General features: G+C 39.1%; 1 protein-coding gene across 1 annotated transcript in view; it reads right to left on the bottom strand.

Moving 5' to 3' along the window:
* HMCN1 (hemicentin 1) overlaps positions 1 to 24,568 on the bottom strand; it is a 206,740-nt gene that overhangs the window by 95,611 nt on the left and 86,561 nt on the right. Inside the window, exons 16-32 of the mRNA XM_074877133.1 lie at positions 23,631 to 23,825; positions 22,621 to 22,719; positions 21,021 to 21,148; positions 18,906 to 19,050; positions 17,284 to 17,396; positions 15,734 to 15,893; positions 14,719 to 14,893; positions 12,145 to 12,272; positions 10,151 to 10,423; positions 8,976 to 9,071; positions 8,377 to 8,571; positions 7,180 to 7,310; positions 6,363 to 6,510; positions 5,729 to 5,855; positions 4,559 to 4,713; positions 1,723 to 2,001; positions 841 to 1,122 (exon numbers count right to left, since the gene is read on the bottom strand). Of these exons, the coding sequence (XP_074733234.1) occupies positions 841 to 1,122; positions 1,723 to 2,001; positions 4,559 to 4,713; positions 5,729 to 5,855; positions 6,363 to 6,510; positions 7,180 to 7,310; positions 8,377 to 8,571; positions 8,976 to 9,071; positions 10,151 to 10,423; positions 12,145 to 12,272; positions 14,719 to 14,893; positions 15,734 to 15,893; positions 17,284 to 17,396; positions 18,906 to 19,050; positions 21,021 to 21,148; positions 22,621 to 22,719; positions 23,631 to 23,825 (2,829 nt within the window). The remainder of the gene's footprint in view (positions 1 to 840; positions 1,123 to 1,722; positions 2,002 to 4,558; positions 4,714 to 5,728; positions 5,856 to 6,362; positions 6,511 to 7,179; positions 7,311 to 8,376; positions 8,572 to 8,975; positions 9,072 to 10,150; positions 10,424 to 12,144; positions 12,273 to 14,718; positions 14,894 to 15,733; positions 15,894 to 17,283; positions 17,397 to 18,905; positions 19,051 to 21,020; positions 21,149 to 22,620; positions 22,720 to 23,630; positions 23,826 to 24,568) is intronic.

Here is a 24,568-nt window from a genome sequence, read left to right as displayed (position 1 = left end):
AGATTCTGTCTGAACAACCTTGTGAATGTGGCAGGGGACAACAGGGGATGGGGACTTCTAGCATCTTCTGTCAGCAGAAGGAGAAAACAATAGTGCAGAGGACCCTCTTCCAGGTCATCTTCACCTTGTTTCGTTCTCTTGCAGGAGTGGGTGAGCTGGGGAGGAAGCACCGCCATACAGCTCCTCCCAGGTCCTTCACTGACTAGCAAAGACCAGGGAGATGTACCTGGAGCAGCAGAACACATGCTCTACATCTGCACGCAACTGTATACAACGTTCAAGAAGGCAGTTCAAAGCCTAAAAATCAAGCTTTCAAAGTTCTTAAATAAACCCTTCTGTGTCAGGAAATTGTGATTAACATTTGTATAATTCATTTACCTAGAGACGTTCAGAAAAGACTGATGAGATTCAGAGCATGGTAAAGGATTCAATGGAAAAAAAAAAAATCTTCTTTGTGTAAGGTTCAAAATTTGCACAATACAGCTCAAATTCAGAGAAAGGTATTCTTACCCCAGAGGCAACTAGTCAGTGATACTTTTAAATGGATTTCTTTTAATATCTATGATTTTCTTACAGAAAGACAAGTTAGAAAAATTGTAAAGGTTCCTGAGAATAGTCTTTACCTACCACACGTACAAAAACTCTTCAAGAACTAACCTGAAAGTAAGAGTCTTCAAGCTGTTGCATAACCCTGGACAGAAGAAGTGTGCAGCATCCACATTTAACTAAGTATGCAACTTGACTGAGTCATTTTTCATATAACAATACCAACAAAAATAAAAACAAGCTTTGTTAGATTTATGGAAATCTGGTAAATCAGTAGCTCTGTTGCTTACACACCTAAGATTTCAACTTCATATTTGATTTCTTGTTCTCCAGCTATGCTTGTGGCCACACACAAATACTGGCCCCGGTCAGCCTCAACAGCGTTCAGAATCTCCAGCTTCTTCCCACCAGACAGAACCCGGAGGTTGGTGCTGGCTTTCACAGGCACACCATCTTTTAACCAGGTAAGGAGAGGCGGAGGGTTGCCAGCAGCTTTACACTCTAACATCAGCGAATTGCCAGCAACCACCTGCCTGTTCTGGGCTGTGTCAGCATCGCCCTCAATTACTGGGGGAACTGTAGAAAGGAAAAAATACATTGCAAGTGATTAATTCCGTAGCCAGAAAATGTATTAAGAGCAAATGGGTTAGTTCCTCCCCACCCACTTTGGCTCTACATGCCATTATGTCAGGCACAATTTCATGTGAGAATTTGCTGCTGAGGCAAGCCAAGACAAAGGGGAAACAGAGAAGTAAAATGATGTACTTCAGTATTGACTGGTTGTATAATATAGAGGCTCTGCAGGGCTTTGAGATGGAAGAACTAAATCTGAAGGTCTCAAAACAGTATGCTAAAGATCCCCCACACAGTGGGTATTTCAAGTAAGTGTTGTTCAGCATGCACATGTGAGAAAGAAAGGATACATGGCGAAGAAATAGTTGTGATACGGTATCAAGGCCCCTGAAGTCAAGAGCTTTTTGAGTCACATAAAACACAGGGTGTAAAGCTCACTCCACATAGTCTTGCTAACACAGGCCAGCCTTCAAACACAACTATTGACTGCTGCTCACCCTTGCCAGGCCTGCAAAGGCTGCTGACCTTACGAAGGCAGCAAAGCTTTCAAAATGCACTTCCCATAACACAGCAAATAACCAAGTTCAATCAACTCTTGCTTACCATAGACATCCACATCATATATTTTCTCAGCAGTTCCAGCAGCACTGGTCACACGGCAAGTGTACTTTGCAGAATCTGATACTTTGGCCCGAGGTATCTGCAGGAATTGCCCTCTATCCATATACAGAGCTTGGGGGCTGGAAATAATTGGTCGTCCATCTTTGTACCATGTAATGGTAGGAACAGGGATTCCCTTGGTTTCACATTCCAAATTTATAAGATTATTAAGAAGCACCGACACCTCTGTGGTAGTATTTCCTCCTTTAATACTAGGAGGGACTATTTCAAAGACAAAACAACAGTATTAAAACCTTAGTATACTAAGTCTGTGCAGGTTTAAATAGATTAAACATTAGAACGCTGTAAGAATAAAAGATTTGAGCTTCATCAGACCTCCAACTCTTCCTGGTGTTTTTTGTCTTTGATTTTCCACAGCAGTTATACATCGCCTGTACGATTCTCTGGAGCACACAGAATTGAAAGCATGAAGAGAACACAACAGAAATGGAATCTGACATCAAAGGGCCACCATATACCTAAGAAACAAGTGCCACAGCAAGGGGTACTGTAAAGCATTGCTGCCCCACTAGAGGTACCTGGAAACATTTTACCTTCTACGCTCCCAACAAGTTAGGAGCTGGGCCTCCATGAACCCTGCAATGCATTTGGGCAGGGCCCTGGCATTCCCTGTCTCTGAGGGGTAAAGAGCAATCCCTGTATACCTTGGGAGGTGCATCCTCCCAACAAGGAACAGCAACCTGCTGTTTAAAATACCAAATACATCCAAGAGCCTCTACGACTGGAGTGGGAACTGCTCAGTACTCAAAACTTCTGAAGATGAAGTCACTTACTTTGAGACTAAATATGAGCTTAACAGTCTAGCTTTATGCTCCTATTTTTGAAACTTTTGGCCTATAGTCATTTCCCTTGCTCGCTAGGCAGCAATACTCAGATTTTTCTAGCAAACAAGCTCTCGTGTAAATCAGCCAATATAAAGAGTTCGTAAATCTCTGTAGAAGTAATAAAAACACAGTGCAATTGGCAACAACTAAATTTACGACTGCTGAAAGTACCAGACACATCTGGCAGACACATTAACTCCTCTGCTGCCAAACATGCTCAGTATATCCTAGACTTCCACTAACTTCCATGGAATGTTCATTTAAAATGCCACTGGAGAAATGTAAAGCAAAGTGCCAGTGAATGGACCTACGCTTATGAGAGGGGTCTTGTAGATTATCAAACCATGATGAAATATTTTCCTAATTAAATAATTTGTGTGCAAAAACCCGCAAACCTATAAAATATGCCAAAACGCACGCAGTTCAAAGGCAAACGCATTTCTCTATCAGCAAATGCTTTCATCCACAGAGATTGGGAACGGCTTTAACATCGTGTTTTGGGAAAATATCAAAGCTTAAAGTAGAGCTAAACAGCTAAAACAAAGTAAGAACTATCAAGAATTAGCATCTATGTTCCTCACTTACTCCGTGGACTCCTGTTTGTTCAGCCAGGGCTAATGAGAAATTTAAAAGTAAAAAGGTATTCCATTCTGCTATCACAAATTCACCTCTCTCTTCTGAAGAACCTGAAGTAAGGTCTACTCATCCGTGAGGATTTTATTTGTGTGGGGTTTTTAATTCCTCTACCTCAACAGCCACAATCACCTGCAAGTCATCACAGCATTTTCTTTGTTCCTGATGAAAAGAAGACTTCGCTATGACTGGTGTACAGGCATATTTCTGTGCATGTGGCTGCTCCATGCTTCAGAAGAGTCCCAGATGAGGGAAATAACATATAAATTCACAAGTATCAGAATGAAAGACATACAAGCTTCAGAAGCAAATCAGGACTCATCAGCTTAAAGGCTCACAGATTCCAATTCGAGCCCAGAGTGCGAAGGGTAGAAGAGTGTTATGCCATCTATAGATTTCTGCACTTGCTTCCCCCTAATTTCTGCTAGCACTGTGCTCTCTGTTTTCAGGTCTGACTGGGCTTTCACATGTTCTTTGTTTTTCAAATTGAAAAACTCTTCCTCTTGTGGCCTTTGAGGTCTTCCTTCAAAAGCTGCTACTTCTTTCTTCCACGAATCTTTCCCCTCCCTTTCTCCCAAATGAATCGCCTCATTTACATTAAACTTATCTACACTCATCACAGGAACTGTCTGTTCTCCATGTCTTTTTACTAAGACTCCACTGCTTGTAAAAGTACAAAAAGTATACCCAGTGTGCTATAAACTTCACGAAAATAATAATGCAACATCGTTATCTCATGCTAGTGCTACTTCTCTTGCTATAAATGACCTCAGTTTACACCAATTTAAGCAAGATGACATACTACACTACCTGAAGATCATCTGGAGTATTATTTTTCAAAGACTATTTGGGTCTGATTCTTACTGCTTTTGCACTTTACTTTATACTTTTGCACTAACTTATTCCTGCCTGAATTTACTCCCAGCACAAGGTTAAAAAAAATAAGGCCATAAGTGTATTAAAATAAAAATATTCTATTTAATTTTCTCCTCCATAAGAGAGATAAAAATAATGAAGTCGATGTGATACTAACATAATTTAGTTGAAAATTATTAACAGCAAAATTTGAGAAGGGCCTTCAAGGTATTTGGCTTTCACCAACTAGAAACTAATAAAGCCACTTAAGGGCCAAGCTTGCCCTTAAAACTACATCCATACCTAACTTGATGTATACAAATTCTCGAAAAGTTATGTTTACACACAAAATTTGCAGAATCAGAGCCTTAATTTATATTTGTCTGAGTATCTCCATTCAGAAAAGAAATCTTATATGTAAAATTAAAGACATTCTATAAACCTACCATGGATGATCAGCTTGACCTCCTTAACTTGTTTGCCAGCAGTGTTGGTGGCACTGCACTGATAACGGCCTTTGTCAACCCTTCGAGCATTCTTTATGTGCAGAACTTGATCTTTGTCCAGAAGCTCAACATTGGGATCACCCAAAAACAAGGGCCTGGAATAGAGATTACTTTGCTTCACAACTCTGACCCCATCCTTTCATCATTAAACTGACAGTAATAAGAAGTTGTCCTTTAATGATATAATTGTACCATTAAAGAGTACCTTTAGCACTAGAGCAACAGCATTAACCCAAAGAATCACCATGAAGTGACAAACTATTATAATTAACTATTCCTAGTTTTTAGGAGAAACCAAAACACAAAAGTACTTTACTCAGGTCATCCAGGATGCCAGCATCAGAGCCAGAGTCCTACTCCTGATCTCAGTTCCTTTTTCTAATTACTCAGGTCATGACAGTCCTTTGCTGGTAACACAATGTGTGTATTAACCAGATGAAAGTGTCAGCATATCAACACCAGAGTAAGGAACCGTCACATCAGAATATCTGTGAGCACTAGCCAATGTCTACATGGAACTACATTGTTAAACATGAGCACTATTTAAAAACATTTACAGACCATTTTGGTTTTGAGCTAATATTTAAGCTGCCAAGAATTCTTCTCTTGGTATGCTTTCCTGGAAGATGAGTTGAACTGAAACATGCAGGCTACATATGTTTTAGAACCTTTAATGTATATATGCAGAACTGCACAAGGCACTAGCTAGAAAAATGTTTGACATGGGTACCATCTACCAATGAAAAAATCACGTCAGCAAAATAACTGTATTTTAACTAATGATACATTTAAAATAATCCAGACAGAATAAATACATAGAATAAACTCAAAGAACTGGTTACGTTTATCTTGGTTCAAGCACTGTCTGGCTTCAAATACTGCAGATTTGTTCTGCAAGTGCCAGCGTCGGTAATGGGATGGTTCACAAAGAAAAGCAGGATGCTAACTTTTGATTAAAGAACTTACCACCTCACACCCCCACAAATTATATCCGATGACACTAATTTAACACTAAATAGTTAGAAGCAGAGCTTGCTGGTACAGTGCACCTTCTATATTCTAAGGGAGGAATAACCTAGACACAAATCAGGAAAGCTGTAATATACTTACTTGCCATCTTTGAACCAGTGTATGTCAGGAAAAGGGAAGCCTTTGGCTCTGCATTCCAGACTGATTTCCTGGTTGAGGACGACTGCAATTTCACCAGGGGTATCAGCACCTATTATACTGGGTGGAACTTTAAAAAGACAAACATTACAGGAAGAACTGGTATTTAACCAGAGAAGGTATGCTCTGAAACTGGAAGAAATGCAGTAGTGGATCGTAAGATTCCCTTGAAACAACTTTAGTTTTCACTGCAAAGTGATTCCTGCTATATCACAACATCATTTCTACCACAACAAACACTTCCACACTTGTGCTGGTGAACTGTACGTAAAACAGCTCCTACATTAAACTGCTGTGCACCCAAAATACAAAGCAAAGTATCAAAGACCAAAATCCAGTAAAGAAAAGCAGCATTTTGTCTGTGTTACTACAAGAATGGCAAATTTTAAGTATTCAAAAGCCATCACGATGAGTGCTTCGGCAGCCAATATTTAATGGGCAGTGAGAGGAAGAATCTATTTATGAGTTGAAATTTATTGGCTTCTTAAATATCAACTGTTTTTCAGATCACCATCTTGAAAAAAAAAAACAACACAGCAACACAAAACCACCAAACAAACAAAAATATAGAACTAACCTAGTATATCTAGGTTAAACAGCTTCTCAGAGCTTCCTGCTACATTTATGGCTTTGCATGAATATTGTCCAGCATCATCAGTAGCAGCTTTAAGGAGCTTCAGTATCTTCCCATTGTGCAAAATCTGGAGAGTACTGCTTTCCACAACCTTAAAAGAACCCGAAACATTAGTCTTATGCGATCCAAGTTACATCAGCCAAGTATCACAGCTGGATTTTTATAAGAAAATGGTCGTTTTAGTCTAAGGATAATGCGTTTCCCCTTTCAGTTACAGCACTAATCTCCTCAGATTCTGCAATCTATTTAATATGACTTGCAGCTCAAAATACAATAGAGTGGGGAAACCAAAGAAATTCTTTGTCTATCAGTAACGGTCACAAACGTGCATAAAGGGGTCTCTCCTCATCTTAAACCATTACTTATCAGCTACAAGTAGAAGCAGAGCACTCAAGGATAATCCCAAGGAATTCAAATCACCTCCCAAGAGTTCTTATTTCTCCATCTATAGAATAAAGAAAATACCATTATTGGTCCCCTCTGCAAGGACTCTGGCATCTACAACACTGGGAGACTGCTGAGGCTAATTCCTAGGGGAATCTTGAAACTAAAGAGTTTACTTTTGACTTATTGAACAGCTGAACTAATGGATTAGCCATATTTAGCTGGCTTTGTGTGGGTGTTCTCAGTGCAGTGTAAATATACATAAAGGCACGTGCATGATTTACTTTAGATGAGCTCTCACACCAAAGCACTCAAAATTTAACACAGAACTGACTGATAATGACTATGTTACTTCAATTAGGTTAATCAGACATACCTGGATATCTTCTTTATACCAGGAGATGATTGGGAAGGGGTTACCAGATACTTCACAGAAGAGACTTACAGGGTGATGAACAACTACAGATGTATTTGTCACCTTTTCTTGATCTCTAATTTCAGGAGGAACTACAAGGAAGTTCAAAGTCATGTATTAAACCTTCTATTCCAGTGATTTCCTACTTCCTCCTTCCCCCCCCAAGTCAAGGACCTCCGTAACCTAAATTTCTCAGACCCTTTTCGTTCCCTCCCCAATGTTTCCATTTGCCTTTTGGATCTGGACATACCTCCGTGTCCTTTCTTCTCTTTGTCAAAAAACAGTCTTCTCTTGCCCAAAACAGACTCCCAGGGAAACACACTCAAATACAATCACCATCAACATTTTAAGAGAATAATCTTAAAATTTCATTTTAAATTTAATTTTAGTTAATCTTAAAATCCCATGTTATTTGCTTAGCACATAAAGGGAGCAGATTCTAGAGAGTCATCCTTCCCCTTCACTGCTTCAGTCATGCCCAAGAACATCTGCCTATCATTTGTCCCACTATGAGTCCAAAGAGAATGGCCTTATGTGGTGGATTAGAAAGTTCAAACCCCACTGCTGTTCAAAGTTTAAACAGCCCTGCTGGCACAAGATGGAATTCCTGCTTTTCTCAGAATAAAGATAAGGATATAATCCTGCTCAGGCATCAGCACTATCATGGGAAGCGAACAAGGCTGGAATAAAAATACTCTAAGAAGCAAAATATCAAAACATATCTTAAGGCCACCTGTAGAGTTCTTATTTTCCAATTAGGATTCTGGAAAAAGAAGATCAGGAACAAGGACTCTCCTATGCTCATTCTGATAAGTAACTTCTCATACTTACATTTGAAATGCAGATCTATCACCAATCTTTAATTTCTACAGTACAAAAGTCTTCATATGTTATTTGCATTAAAATTTTCAAGTATAACTAGAGCCCTCTACAAATGAGACACACCTGGCTCTGAGCAAAACAAAGATGGGTCACGCATAGTCACAGAGAATAGAAACAACAGAAGAAATACAGAGAGTATCAGAATAATAGAAATGCAAGTACTCTGGTTAGATTTTTCTAATTTAACTGCACATTGGAAGATTTGGGGTATGCAATTTCCAACAATAAAAGACACATTCTTCAAAAACAGTTCCCCAATATTAATTTATTATTCACCGTTAACTTTCAGGTTGTATTTCCTTTCTGTACTTCCAGCTTCATTGATTGCCACACAGACATACTCTCCATTATCAGAAGGTGTAACAGAAGCGATGATCAGCAGCATCCCATCCTCCAGAACTGAAATTCCTGGTTCACTGCCTGTCAGCTCTCTTCCATTACGTAGCCATTTGACGACAGGCTTTGGAATACCTAGCAAGAAAAAGGTGAAACTTCAAGAAACAGTTCGCTCAGCTCAGAATAAGGAAGATTCAAACAATTCCCACTGCTCTGGAAGTCTTACTGGCAAGTACAATGCACAGGACGGCCACGAGCTTTCAAACTTAGAGGAAGCCTGACTGTTTTAACATTAAAAATCTTAGTGCTAAACATTATAATATCCTTGCTGGCTAGCAATGACTTTTCACAGAACTTCTGCACGTGGTGGTTATTTACATCATCGTTAGTTTGAATTTTTCCACATAAAGTATATATGGAAAATACTGTGCAGACTGTATATTTTTACCATGACAAGGAGTATACAGAAACTTAGTAATTTTCAACGGTCAATGGAAAAATATACTTTTGCCACTAAAAGTGGCAACAATGATACACACCTTTTGCTGGGCATGGGAATGCAATGCGCTGATTTGCCACTCTTTCTTGAAAGGGACTATTGTATGGAGGGTCCAGAACCTCGATAGTAGGAGACTCTGAAAGAAAATTAGAGCCCTAAATTCTTGCCCTCTGCTCCCAAATGTGAAAATATAGTCTGACAATACATAACACTTCTAAGTCTTCCTCATTCATGCAAGGTCAGATTCCAATAACCCTCTTTACATTGATGAAGTGTACTATACAAGCAGTCTTGATTTCAATGGGAATATTTAGGAAGTAAGCAGTACAAAGAGGCTTTCAAATCTGACTGAAACCGGTTCTCTCTAAAACCCACTATATTTGTTTTGAAGGCAAAGTGTTTCTGCAAAATCTGAAAAATACTATTTAAACTGATTTTCCTGATACCACATATTAGTACTACTTCCATCCCTTGTTCTTGCATCCCATTTGGAACTTGTATGCGGACTGCATCTAGACAAAGAATATTATTTATAATTAAGTAAAGCTACTGGCAGATAGTTTTTTGTTGTCTGTAACAAGCAGTTCTCAGCACCTCTATTCAAAGGGATCGGAATGTTACCTTTAGACTACTAAAAAGAAGAAAAAGATCCTGCTTAGCTTAAGTCAGTCATGCTACGCTGATGTATGCCAGTCCATCAAGTGAGGAGTTATACTACATATTTAAATTGGCACACTGACCACTGTTGCCCAGTCACCATTTCAAAAGCATACTAACTGACTGAAGAGCTCAATTTCAGCTCGTGAAAAATTCCAATTCTATTTAAAGCTGTGACACCAGGGCCTGAGGTTCAGAAACAGTCTCTGAAAATGTGAGACATCTGAACACATGGAGATAATATTTGAAAGAGAGGTTTCCCATACTGGAATCTGATTTTAATTACCTACTACAAAATCAAATCATAAGTAGTTTGAAGATTTTTTTATTAAAAGATTAATATATTGAGTTTCTTTTTCTTATTTCTGCAAACTCTCCAAAGACTATTTGCCTATTCTAATTCTCCTTAATTAACATCAGAACATAATATCTAAAACAGATTTGGATTTTGCATCATGCAACAAAGACCGTTGCCTCCAAAACATAAACCAGACAGCACTGGCATGAAATCATCCCTAGCCAGGGCAGGAGGCAGGACTACAGCCCTAATATAAATACCTTGAACTTGTACTGTTATCTCTGATGCGTCGCTGCCCGCTACGTTACTAGCGACACACTTGTAGGTGCCAGCATCAGGACGCTGAACGTTGCTGATGCCCAGAGCTCCGTCGGGGCTGTGGATAAACTGCCCACCGTCTATCGGCACAGCACTTCTGCCTTTGAACCAAGTGACTGCTGGGGGAGGGATCCCCTGGGCGCTGCAGGGTATGTCAACTCGGTGGCCAGCTTGGACTTTCAAAACTCGAGGCCCACGCTGTATCTTCGGAGGAACTAAGACAGACAAGTTTAGTCCACAGTAATGTGAAGAAAATTATTTCCCGTTTTAGTCATTTTAGAAAATGCCCTTCCTTATTCACTGAAACCAAATTCCCTCAGGTGACTGAGGAAGCAGACCTGCATGTTCTTTACATAGGATAGGATGTACGACACCCTATTGCTCAACTTATTTGAAGAAGCTACATTTCAAACTCCACCGCATGACCTCCATATGAGTAGTGCAATGGTATTACACTGAGCACATTTGAAGAGCTATTGGTACTGGCTCTTGATAACAGAAAATAATTCAAAAGCTTTTATGATAAAGTTAATTTTCCTTTTGACATTTTAATTTCCTTCCCCTAATCCCTGATCTTTCTATGCCTCCAAACACAAGTTTGGACAAGGAGATAAATTATAACTGGAAAAGATTTTGCTGGTCCCGAAGAATAATATAAATCCAACATAACTCTTTTGCCACAATGTTTTTCTTTCTAAGGATCATTGACAATAAAAAGACTTATAAAGAATGCCTGAAACAATAACAAGTGCCATTTTTCCAGACTCGCTGTTAATGTACAATTACAGATAAACAGAGATGTGCACTGATAGCAGACTCCTCTACACACAGAGCCAGACAGTAGTCTGTTATAGCCATTGTAACTGAATTAGCGTAGTCTGAAGGTTTCAGAGCTGCTGGAGGCAGGAGTTTCAATCTGGTAAATTCATGGTATGTGATCCACTTCAAAGATGTGGGCTGGCAACAGGCACTGGCAGCAACACTTCCAAACTCTGCATGAACCACAGGAGAACTTCTATACACCCACAATTATTATTGATCAGCCTCGTCCGGGCTGCGCCGGCCCACGGCTCCTGTACCCACTCTCCTACGTGCTTTAGCACTGGCAGGAGGTACATGTGCCACAACCTGTGTTCCTGGCTGACACAGGTGAGGAGGAATAAATGAGAGAGCATGGAGCTAACAAGACGTGATATTGTGTAAGTCGTTGGGGCCCCAGTATGGGAAGAGTAGGAGAGAGAATGTGATGATCAATGGTAAAAGGGAGAGGAAAGGAGATGTGGGTCCTGGCTTGAGCAAGAGCGACTAGACACCTTTACTGAGGGGGAGAGGAAGGTGGGCACAAGCACAGTAAGACGGGTTAAGGTAGCAGTTTCAAAGGTTGGTACAGCAGAATGTATATGCATACAGCTGTGCTCAAAGACAGGAGCTGCCTACCCACAGTGATGGAGTTGCACGCGGGTTTCACCACCACCTGCGCAGGTGTGCAAGCAAACTTTGACATTTGTTACCAGAAGATTTGGATATGTAATTCCCATCAAATTGGTGGAAACTTGACACCTGTAAGCCTCAGCCAACTTTGCCATTCTCAGCCACTGTTTGCAAACCTACTGCTGAGAACATCCAAGTGCATTAGAACAAAAGTTTTCAGTTCTTAGAAGGCCTCTGGCTGACTTGAAAAAAGTCAAATGTCATGTTGTGCTATAATTCTTCCACAAGTCTATGAAACATTAAAGAAGAGTGTGTGTATATATGTATACACTATTTCCTTTCCACATAATCAGTAACAAAAACTTGCATATGAAGATAATATGACTTGAAAGAATATAGGTCAATAGTATTTAATGTACATACAGAAAAACATTTGAAAAGCTCTGCATGATGCTAAATTCCATGTGAAAACTTGCAGATGATTATCCCTCAGGTTAAAACTTACCATGTACACTTAGCTTCACTGACTGAGTCACGTTCCCAGCTATATTTGTGGCCACACAGATATACATTCCACTGTCTGAAACTTGTGTCTCACTGATCTTCATTGACCCTGAGGGTAGGAAAGTGTGTCTGGAAAAATAAGAAGCAGATGCACTGTCTAAACATGTATTGAAAGGTGAATGGCCTCTACTTACACATTGCTAATGATTGCTATGAGCTAGAATATCACCATTCTACAGGGCACACTGAGCTGTGCCATACTACTAAACTAGAACTTACATTCACTCATTTTTATAATTCTTTACTGAGCTACTACATTCAGAATACACAGCAAATATCTGAAATAGAAGATCCAAATTACAAAATTTGGTTCTAGCTACTTACAGAACATATTAAAAAAATCTGTCTTGTTTCTAGACCTAGGAAAAAAAAAAAAAAAAACAACCAGCCAAACAAAACACCCACCAAAACCCAACAGGTAGAGAAATGGAGCTCTTCAACCTTCTGTCAAAACTTTCTGCTTAGCCCAGGTCAGCGGGGTCAGAAAGTTAAACAATTTTTGATACTACTTCATCTGGATAAAAAAAAAGATGTTATGTTGATTCAAGATGGAAGAGAGGATTCTGAAGAGTATTCAGATTCAAAACTGCCAGTTCTGGTGTTCATAGAAATTGTCATTATTCATCAGTGAATAGTTAACTACACAGCATTAATTTTTACTACAGTTCTGGTCACAGGCCTGTAACATTACAAGATACATTGGCCAGCTAACCCAAAGTCATCTTATGTAGAAGTCAAAAGAGAGACAGGGAAAATAAATGAGGAGGGAAGGAAAAAAAATGACAGCTAAGAACTGACAAGAAGAAATTCAAGTCTAGCCCTCAAGGTTATATACAGAATTTAGGCAAAGTTGGTGGGAATCAGTGGTATCATCTGTCCTCCTTTCTCTGCACTGTCTAATTAGGACAATGTCATCATAGGGGCAGAAGTGGTGAATTTTAGGATTGCAATGGCCCAGAGAAATGAATGGAAAGAAAGTGAAGTGTATTTCCTCCAGGCCACCCAAAACTGTCAAATATTATGATTCTTCCTCTGCTGCCCACATCTTCTCAAACCTTTTTTTTTTTTAATAACCCCAAGAGATAGATTGTTGAGGCAACTTATCTTCCATTATTTTGTCCACTAATTACATTTGTTTTTTGATAAAAGTTCCTTCATTCTGACTTCAGTCTTCTTTTGTTTACTGGTGATGTTTCTAACATCATCTTTGGGTGGTCTCAAGCAATTTTGTTTGGACTAATTCTTTAACTTTTGCTGTCATCTGTAAACAATTTTATGGAATGGGCTGAGCTGGACTTCTGTTACTCTGGACAACTTGGATCTCTCCACAACAGCCATGAGCAAGTAGCCTAATTTATCAACGTGTCCTGAAGTAAAATGAGGACAAGTAAGGGACCAAGAATGCAGATTCATTAGTGCGTGCAATGTGCTCACAGAACACAGCAGAAAATTCCACAAAGATTACTAACAACAAATCAGCTCCCTGTGCACAAGCCTCCTTCACCACATATGCTGGCCCAGCAGCTGTTAGCGGCTGAGGCTGTCGCAGACTCGCAGGAAGGGGTGGCTCCAAGGGGCAGACTTGGCCACAAGGGAAAGAGGCTCGCCTTCAGGCCTGCACGATTCCTTAACTCAGCTCAGACACTGGCCAATTCCTTCCCCTTGGATCACAGAGAGACACTGGACGTCAGGCAGAGCAGTCGCTATGGGGTGCATTCAGCCAGGGTTACCATTTCCTGGTTTATGAACACAGCTGTAGCCTTTACCCCTTCTGAGGTATCTTGAAGACTAGAAACCACTAGTACACCTTGTGGCAGTATCCAGCACTTCAGTTGGGAACAGAGAATAATTACCTATTCCTCTCCTCTCTTATTTCATACCATACTAAAATAATAAGGAAGAACTCCAACATTGTGGCCCATGATATATACAAGACAGTCACCAACTCTTTATTCTCTAAGGTTGTCAACTCAACATTTTTATGAGTGTTTAGCTACGTTTTCACATGTTCAAGAATATCTGGAGAGTTTTTGGATCCAAAACACAGCAAGCAATGAGCTTTGTAAGCACTCACAAACATTTATCATCATCTGTATTCTAATGGCACGCCAAACTTCATATGAATAAACAGACAATGATCTCCTGAGCATAAATATGAAGTGCTTAAGAAAAACAGTTTTTAAACATTTATAATCAGGCACAGATTATGTGGGTCTCTGGGCACCACCACAGTACAAATATAACAGGATCTCTTTCATGTTGGCCTCCTGAGACTGCGCATAAACACGCACTGGAACAGAAGCTGTACAGTGATGCATGGTCTTGGTATCCTTCGGAAAGAGACATATGCTTGGTTTGGGAAAGAGAGTATCAAGACCTAGTAAAACAGGGTCCTCATGCGGGACAACTTAATACCTTCTGATTGATCCTGTGGCAATTAGAAATTATATACCCTTCCAAAATCTTGAAAGCTTAGACGCAATTTCACTTTTCTTTTGTTTTCAAACATTGTTACCTTGGAGAGAATGGAGATATGAGCTGCATTTCTTTGGCCCAGGTAATTATGGGGGGTGGCAAGCTCTTTACTTCACATGGAAGTGTGACATCTTCCCCTGCAATTACTGAGATCTCTATGGGTTTATCATATGCATTTCCTTGCTGGTCTCCAGGCCTGGATACTCTAGGTTTCACTATAACATGGAACACGTTAAGAAGCTGCAATGAATATATGTATTTGTACAAATGCAACACCATACAATTTTACTTCAGTTTAAACATCTATTTTTTTATCAGGTATGTAACATTAGAATCCTACTTTTAATGACATGTCTGCAATAGACATAAATCACTGTAATGTTGATGTACAGTGCCTGTAGCTCAGACACAGGCTGATGCCTACATGCAATACCACAAATACCAGCAAGACCACACTATCTACCCAAAAAGATGGATAGGGACAGATATACGTAGTTCATGCATATGCTGAGCTCTGTATTGCCTAGGTAGCTTGCAACCAATACCTGAACTATGTTACACTACAGCACCGATGCCTACAAGCCATAAAAGCCTTGCAAAGCAAGTCTACACCTAAATTTTTTTTTTTTTTTTTTAATACTACTGGGAGATGGTAGGAAGCTTTGGGACCTGTGGGGTTAATGGATCTTCATTCTTCTATCAGCAGGAATTTCTATTCCTCCACAGATACTTCCTACCCACTCCCATAAAAGATGAAATTATGATCAGCCCAAGATCCTAGTCCATGAACTCAAGGTAACAGGTATCAGGAAATTTCAAGAGAATCATAATGGCTGAAGGATAGGCCTTTCAGTATCAGCCATCTGTAGAATTACCTAGTATGTGGATCCAGTGATCTAGGACAAAGTCAAAAGCACTACTTAGAGATTAGTTTAAATGCCGTTTGCACTGTGGGTATCCTAGTTCACAGTTCACCTGAGTGGGTTTTACAGTCTAAAGTAGAATGCAACGTGGGGAGAGAGACGACACTGTATTTGATTTTAGCTCATACATACCATAGACAGTCAGCTGGACTTTCCGTGTAGCATAGCCAGCAGCATTTGTTGCAGTGCACACATATTCCCCAGTCTCTTCACCCCCTGGTGAAGTTACATACAGACTTCCATCAGATCCTGCAGAAAACTTCACATTGCTGGCAAGAATCACTTCTCCTTTCTGTGGAAAGAAAAACAAAAAATTGTCCACAGCATCTGGATTTTCTGAAATAAACCAAATTACAATAATTTTCAATAAAAGCTAAAGCTTACAGCAGTAAAATAAAATCTAATGAAAATATTAAAAATAAAGGAATATAAAAATTCTTAGTGCCTGTAGAATTTCCCCTAGCTTACCCAATTGCTGACACTGATTCTTCATACGAAGAATACTGTATTATTAATATAACACTGGGTCTGATTTTTTGCTGTGCAATATGCTACATGCTTTTTAATACAGTTCTGTAGACAAAACTATCTACAGTCAGTCTGATTGAGTTGAGCAATATTTTAATTTACATTACAGTACTGCTTCTATTGTTTATGGCTGAGATGGACAAAATATTTTATATTAAGAAGCCTGGCCCCAAAATTCCATCCATACAAATTAACTAACCAACTAACTTTTCTTACTCCTTGAGTGTCACTATCTAAGCAGTAACAAGAGCAGAAGCACAGGGATTCTTATGCAGACAACTCGTTACATTTTACAGACCCCCATTCTTACAAGAAAATTTAAAAAAAAAAAAAAAAAAATCAAGATTTCAACTGAGTTAATTTTGACATTGATTTCTGGTGTCAAAATGGATCTTGTATATATTATATAAAATGTTTCTTAGTCATCAGACACTTCCTGGACAGTATTGAATATTGTAAGTGATAATTAAGAAAAAACACTCCTCCCATGTTTTCCTCCCATACCAAACCAACAGAGTTAACTCTGCTCTATTCCTTCTTTTAAACAAAGCTGTTCACAGGGTCCCTATCAGTTACATCTGAACAACTTCTGAGGCACAGCAGTGCCTCCACAGCAATATCACGCAAGCTGTAACATACCCCAAATAACTGTTATTACCAGAAATCATGCTGTTCAAGTAGGGAAAAAACCAAAGCCTGACTTTCAGACAAATTCCCAAAAATGTTGAGGTTCTCATGTCAAGGACATGATTGAAAAGTGACAAGTTAACCCCAAAATGCCATTATATTAGACATTGCCCTCAGAGGAAAAAGTCATCTTAAAGTAAGGCTGCAAAACAAAAATGAACTTGCAATCCGTGGCAGGTTGCCTAATCTCAAATTATCAACATGCAACAGGAACATGAACAATTTCTAAAGTGTTAAAAACAAAGACAGAGCGATAACCAAAGCCCCTCCAAAGAACAGAACACTGACCTATGGCTGGACCATGGCCAGAAAGCACTGTTCTAAGAAACAAAAGCAGGTATGAATAAATGGAGATTTCCATCACAACTGACGCTTTTGGCCAAGTTTCTTGCAAATAGTTTTTATGACAACTAAGTGATGTGTTCAATTCATCTTTCACCATGAACAGCACAAAGATGAGAAATTACCTTGGACCAGACAATAGCTGGCTTAGGAACTCCACTTGCTTTGCACGGTAATGTTACTGGGATTCCTTCAATGGTGCTGAAGATCTGCTGTCCATGCTGAATAACAGGCAGAACTAAAAATAAATGCAAATACTAAACACATGTAGGAGACATTTCAAACCATGGCATAACTCTTACAATAAAATTCTTAACAAAATACTCAATTACTACTTCATACAGGCAGCAGGATTTGGGAATTTTCAGCCTCTTCTCTGAACCCTAACACTGACCAGCCACTTTCCCCTCCACTCTCCAGTCTTTCATGACAGAGTAAATCCCTGTTCATAACAAAGCATGCCAGCCACGGGCTGATCAGTGGATTAGGTACATATAGTTTTAAACTAACTGCGGTACTTCACATAGCTGACAGCAATCCTTTCAGAAAGATTGTTGCAATATCTTCTGACAACATTTTAGGCTTCCTGAAAAGATACTGTACATGATTCGACCTATACAGCACCTTTCATGAGAACAGGTTCAGCATTTTTGGTGCTGAATCAATTCCCATCGATGGACAACGTTTACAATAGAGCCGTTGTGAGAGTGAAGAGCTGATCACACTCCAAGCTCATTTAGGCTTTGTTATAAATACTACAGAGTTGTGCTAGCTGCAGTGATGGTTTCTGCAGGGACTGACTGTTAGATGAACTTGAATAAATATACAAGATCACTTCACAAAATCGGTAACGAGAGATAACAAGAACCCCAGTTCCCCGACTTAACTGAGCTGGTTTTGAATTAACAACAGCAAAAAGATCAGATTTAAGGCTATAATATCAAAAACTAGATCTTAAAAACATACAAATATATTCCTTTCTGTTCTCAAGTTCCAAAATATTCCAAAAACTAGTGTTGACATCGAAGACCTTATCAGACATTGAGTACTTGCCTGTGTTAAAAAATAATAGCTATTCTTATCATAAAAGGATGTCCCAGCATCTTCAGCGAAGCTTAAAATAAATCTCCCATGATTAATATAACACATGAGAAAATTTCAGGCTGTAAACCATGAAGTGGTTGTGACCCCACACAGAGTTAATAAAAGTATCTTCAGCTGAAATATGCATGGGTTACCACAATGCTAACGCTTTGTCTTGCTGTCACTGTAATTTTTGTTATGTTTTAATTAAAGAGGAAAAAAAAGGCAGAAAAAAAACCCAAACACATTTTGCCAAACATTTTAATTCTCATCCTCCCACGAGTTGTGCTTCCTTGTATCAGTTACGAAACCCACAGACAGCATTTTTCATGGTTTTCCAGTAAACTTACACTGTTTTGTTAATAAAGCTAGAGATGAAGACTGCACAGCCCAACCTTTGCAGATGTTTTTAAACTGAGGATCTTTTACGACCACTGAATGGCGTTAACTTTGTTTTATTTTAAAAACAGTCTCAATCACTCAGTTCTTTCCTGTGCAGCGGATCCAACTTCCCACCATGTTACTTCATGAAGTAGCATCATTACAGAAAAGGAAATCTGAGAAATTAGCATAACTGTAACAAAAGAGCTGTAGTGAAATCCGCTGTAAGAAATGCACTCTCATCTTGCATTCAGTGCAAAAGCAACGAGACAGCGTTCCTTACCATACACATTAACAGCAGTAGTTTTGTTGCTTGTCCCAGCAACATTACTGGCCATGCAAGTGTAATCGCCGCCATCCTGCAGCCGAACTCTTTCCAGGTGCAGGCTTCCATCGCTGCGAACATTAATGTAGGGATTGGGAACCACCTGCCAAAAGAGCGATGCAACGGTTTACTGAAGCAAATACTTGTTGATAATATTTACTTTGGGATGCATCTTGGCTTTACTTGACTACCTCACATTCTTAAAAATTGTATGTTCCTGGAGAATTTTACTAGAGCTTCTCCTACTTTCCATCTTTCATAAAGAGCTAATTTTAAATAAGACTTTTGGTAGCACCTCTTATTTACTGCTGGAGGGAGATTAAGATCTGCAACAGCAACTCTGCCCTGCCACAGCACATACAGAACTGCCACTCATGCTTAGAATCATGAAGCAAAGCAACACAAATTTAGCTGAATTATTTTATTGCATTTTTTTACTGGTTATTCCAGTAACCCAATTTGACCATAGGCAAGCTCTTGATGAGTGCAATGACTTGTTCTCCTACAAACAGATCCTTTCCTTTTTTTTTTTCCCCCACAGTTATCAAAAACTTTTAACTTGCCACATGCATCACATAGAAGAGTTCAGCTCTGAAGCATACCATTGTGAAAGAAAAGTTACAACTTTCACCAAAGAATAATTTTTTTTAGAAGTTATATACCCTATAGCAACATCAAAAAAATCCACCGTCTCTGCAACACAGACTTGCCTTACAGAAAGGCTGTTAGAATGCAAAATTGTTCCAGTCACGGCGTGCTCAGAAAAAGCTGCATTCTTCTCTAAATATAACTTACTCCAACACTTTCCTTGGAGCGTAGTTTTTGCCGCAAGCTTACAATTACAGGAAACTAGCACTACTGTACAGAGGAATTAGCAACTCAACAAGGAGGATTCTGCCAGTATTTCATACAGAAGTTACAGCCTGTGCTGCTTGCACTTACACAGTCTAAAGAAAAGGTCAATGACTCCCAGTGATAAAAAAAATTGAGCTGAAAACTCTAGCAAGTGAAGGGTCAGGTAGTGCCAGGGTTCTGCTTGGTGATAATAAATAGAAAAATTAGCTATCATTCTTTTAATTACAGCTGTGGAAAAAGGGCTTTAGGGAGAAATTAACAAGCAAGATAAAAAGCAGAGCTTCATAGGGATCTTAAAGTCAGAAATTCAGCTACTACCGAAGAAATTACATTTCACTCAGACAACTAGCCCAGGCACTGTATCAACACCACCTCTCTGTCTGCAGGAGTTATAAACTGGCAACAGTATGCTCCCGGGGGGAAAGAAAACACACCCTTTCATGCTCTGAGCAGTGCACCACTAGGAAAGGAGTATATGGTACAGGGATACCGACATTTATCTCATCCCATCAACAACGGTAAGAGTCATAACATTAAAAAAAAAAGTTAATCTACAGAAATTTCCTGGTGTCTTTATTTTTAAAAAACAGGGGAAAAGAAATGCTCTTCAGTTACCAGGGTTTAAATTCCAGTACTTTTGTCATTCTGGCAGGTATATTCCGCTAGCCTCTATATTCAGAGCCCAAGGCTGAAATTCAAGAGCTAATGCGAATGCATAAAACTGCTTTGCAAGTAAGTAAAACAGAAGATAAAAGGACAATTCACAAATACTTTGGTTCCAAGTTCTTTTCTAGACCTTCACACCCCCCACTACCATCTCCTATTCCCTCATTATGCTTCAGAGTTAGAAGTTTCCTAGCCTGGGTCACGACCAGTGAGGCTTTCGTATTTTGAACAGTAATAAATGGCTGTACTATGAATGACAGCACCTGCAGAAACTCAGAAGCAGGTAGTGCCTTACAGATACAGCCAACCAGCTTCTCCTGAAGCAGCAGCAGCTCCTGCTGAGTGGTGGCTGTCTGCTGTAATTCACCTCAAAGACACCGGATCCTTGTTTCCAGTGAGCCGGTCCAATCTCATGAAGCATCTTTATTTGTAAGCATAAAGTCTATTTGTACATCAACTTTTGTACATTAAACCACGTTGTCGTCACGGCTTCAAGTGTCAGTTGCAGATTTTCTCTGCCAATAAATCTTACAGGAAACAAAACAGTCTTACCACCATACTGTTTTTAATCCACCTCCGGTCTGGGATGGGGTTTCCAGCGAGCAGCACACATGGCAAAGTGAGCTGCTGGCCCTCAATTACATTGGCTGTGGCTGGACTTACTCCAATCAGAGGTGTAACTTGAACAAAAGAAAGAATTATAACAAGTTATTAGCAATTTTTATATATTCATGTAAAGTTTTAAATTTCAATTATTAGTCCTGTCACTAATGCTACTTGCAGCACCATCAGACAAGGTGACCTTCTGCAAGGTACTATACAAATATAGAACAAGAAACATTTTCTACAATGGAAACTATACAATTTAAGTAGAAAGAAGGAAAGGGAAGGAAGAAATACACGTTGCCATCAACAAACAGCACAGGAGTTCCAACATACTTAATTTTATGACAAAAAATACCAGATGGGATTCTGGTGTCTGAAATGTCAACAGTGCAGGCAGGAAAAAAGAACGAAACAAATGAAGGGGTGGGGTAACATAGGAGAGAAAGGAAGCTGGAGGAATACACATACAATGATGTTAAGACTAAGGAATGGCAGCAAATGGAAGATGTTGTCCAGCTGAAATTGGATCCAATCCAGTATTTCCCTGAAAACTCACGTTCCCTTCATACCAAGTTGATATATTATTTTTCCTTTCTTGGGCAAAATACTGAAGAACAAAAGTAGCAGGTTTGGAGAGGACAAAAATATAAGTGGTAATTTCCTTTGGGCATAAAATTTTAAAAGATTAGAATAGAGGTCAAGAGCTCAGCAGAAAATTCTTCAAGCTCTGTAAAGAGCCAACAGAAAGTGCTCCTGTGCACATGCTTGGTAAACTAATTTTAAATAATGGGGATTAAATAACAGTTTTAAATAGGTAAAAACATGTCTATCAAATACTACCAGCATTACAGATTCCCACTAGATGTTTTAAGTTAGCAATTGGTTTCTTTGATGTCAGATGGACTCCATTCTTATCCTCTCACAAATGTATACATTCCATAGCATTATTTTTCCTTTTACTGCCAATTGTCCAATGGAGATAATAAACAACTCTTTAATAGCACAGCTATCGTCAAAGCTAGACATTTACTGTCTTCTTGGATCACTAAGATTCTTTCCCAGTTATATCAACACACTGACCTAAGCATGTTCATTGCTGCTTTTCTTTTTTTTTTTTTCCCAAGATGAATTAAATGGCAGAAACCCCATCATTAGCATTCATCATTATGGTGATTTTTCATTCCTTAATAAATTTACATCGGAATAAGAAACAGAAGTCAGGATAAATCACTTCTTTAAGGTCCATGTTATAAAGTGCAGATGGAACTAATTCAAATTAACGTAGCCAGTCAAGAGAATCTTTTAACATGTAAAATTCACTGAAATTAATTACAATATTCCATGCAAATGTCTTCTGATTCTCTTTGTGTGGATTACATACGTGTAAATACAGCATATAGGTACGTCACCACGTATGTACATAACCCACAGACATCCTATTTGTTGTACAAACACCACCAACTATCACCTCCTCCAGTGTACTCCAGGCACTGAAATGCTGCCAGTCTTCCCTCGCACTGCCGTCACTGACATTAACCAGTCTTACCCAGTCCAGTTACTGTGAGCGTGGCTGGCTGTGACTGAATCCTTCCAAACTGGTTCTCAGCTTCACAGATATAAGTTCCTTCATCACTAACCCACAAATCTAGAGGGGAGGAAAAAAAGAGATCCAATTGCAGCATTTGAAATGATACTGCAAGGTTTGCAATACACAGACACCCGATGCTTTTGTCTTTCAGTTTCAAATATTTGGTTTTGGCCAGGTCACCAAGTACAGAAGCAATGACTATTTTACAGAGTAAAAAAAGCATTATTTACATATATATGATACTTTTCATCACTGTACATATTGCATATACTTTAATACAGTATATACTAATGTGCATAAATAATATACAGTAGTATACTATAAATCTACATATGCTATCACATAGTGCCTTACTATGGAATAGTGCTCACTGCATACAGCAATGTGTGTCTGTATGTGAACAGACACCCACAAAACTGTACATAAGACATGAGTTACTGCACTGCATGTACAGTAGAGAGAAATTACTTCACCCAACTTATGTCTAGAAAGGAATTAGAAAACCCTAATTAAGAAAACAGAGTAACTTCACTTAGTGCAAGGGTGACCGAAACGTTCCAGGTAAATGAAGTTGCAAAGCCACTTATGGAATTTTTGGTTATTACCCAAATTAGGACTTGTCTAAAACAGTGAGTTTAGAAACAATTCTCAAAAAAAAAAAAAAGAAAAGAAGAAAATCCACGGCTCCTCAGTATCAGAGACCATAACCCATGTATATTTAAACAAAGGTGTAATAATTTCTGTGAAGAGTGAAGCCAATGCCCAAACACAACTGAATTCACAAACACATGGGAAAATGAACTGCATGTCAAAAGCAATGAAGTCACTATCAGAAACACATTCTCTGATAAAAATCCAGTCTTTTTACAAAATTATCAATTTTACAAAGTAGTACAGTAACCTAAATGCATTGCATATGTCATATTTCCTTCTGGAATCTTTTTTGAAAATAAGTTCAGTCTACCTACTATTAATAGATAGAGCTCCCGTTCTGAGTTGACTGATGGAACTAACTGCAAATGGTCTTGAGAAAAGGGAAGCACCATTTAGCCGCCTCCATTTAACCTTTGGTTCTGGGTAACCCTGAACATAGCATGGCAGCGTGATGTTTGAGCCAATATCCACAGATTCATCACTGGGTTCCTGCGTGAAAACTGGAGGAGCTGGAAAGAGAAAAAACCAACCAACCAAAAAAAAAAAAGAGTACACAGAAAGTGAATTGGGGTTGCAACGTAATATTAGCATTCTGCTTGCACTATTGACAACCTAAATTTATGTCTCCTTATACACAATTATTCTTCTAACAACATATTCCCAACTAGCAACACCTTACAAAAGCAGCCTCGCATGCTCTGTACTTCCAATGGGGAGCTCAGAAATGGGCTAAACATCTCAAAAAAATGAAGATACAGCCACCCCCATCAGACAAACGTGCATACTCAAGTGTTAGCATTGTTAAGTTCCTCATCTCCTTCAAAGAGCACTGCTCATTGCTTCCAAAAGCACGTGTGCCTGACAGGAACACGCATTTAACAAGACATGACGTGTCAGCCACAAGCAGTTAGAAGAATTAGGAAAAGAGAAGAGGAAGGGCTAAGTTACAATAACCTTACTTAGTAACTTAAGTTAGTATAATATATTCTCTACTTGAGAACTTCATTGAGATTTCAGTTTCCTCCTCCTCTACCTCTCTCTTCCTCCTCATAACTTTTATGCTTTGCAAAAGAAGTGTAAAGGGAAGTTGGAGCCCAGATAGGACAAGGAAACAGCTTAGTGAACACCACCAAAGAGGTGTTCCCAGCATACACACAGGCTTACACGTATTTGTGAGAAAGATTCAGATAACCAAGGCACCATTGAGCCGATACAGAAACACTGAAATTAAGGGTATTTACTGTCTAGATTG

The sequence above is a fragment of the Strix uralensis genome, chromosome 8 (genome assembly GCF_047716275.1).
Source record: "Strix uralensis isolate ZFMK-TIS-50842 chromosome 8, bStrUra1, whole genome shotgun sequence".
Classification (NCBI taxonomy): Eukaryota; Metazoa; Chordata; class Aves; order Strigiformes; family Strigidae; genus Strix; species Strix uralensis.
Note: the sequence above shows the minus strand (reverse complement) of the source record. Positions and strands in the feature narration are given on the sequence as shown.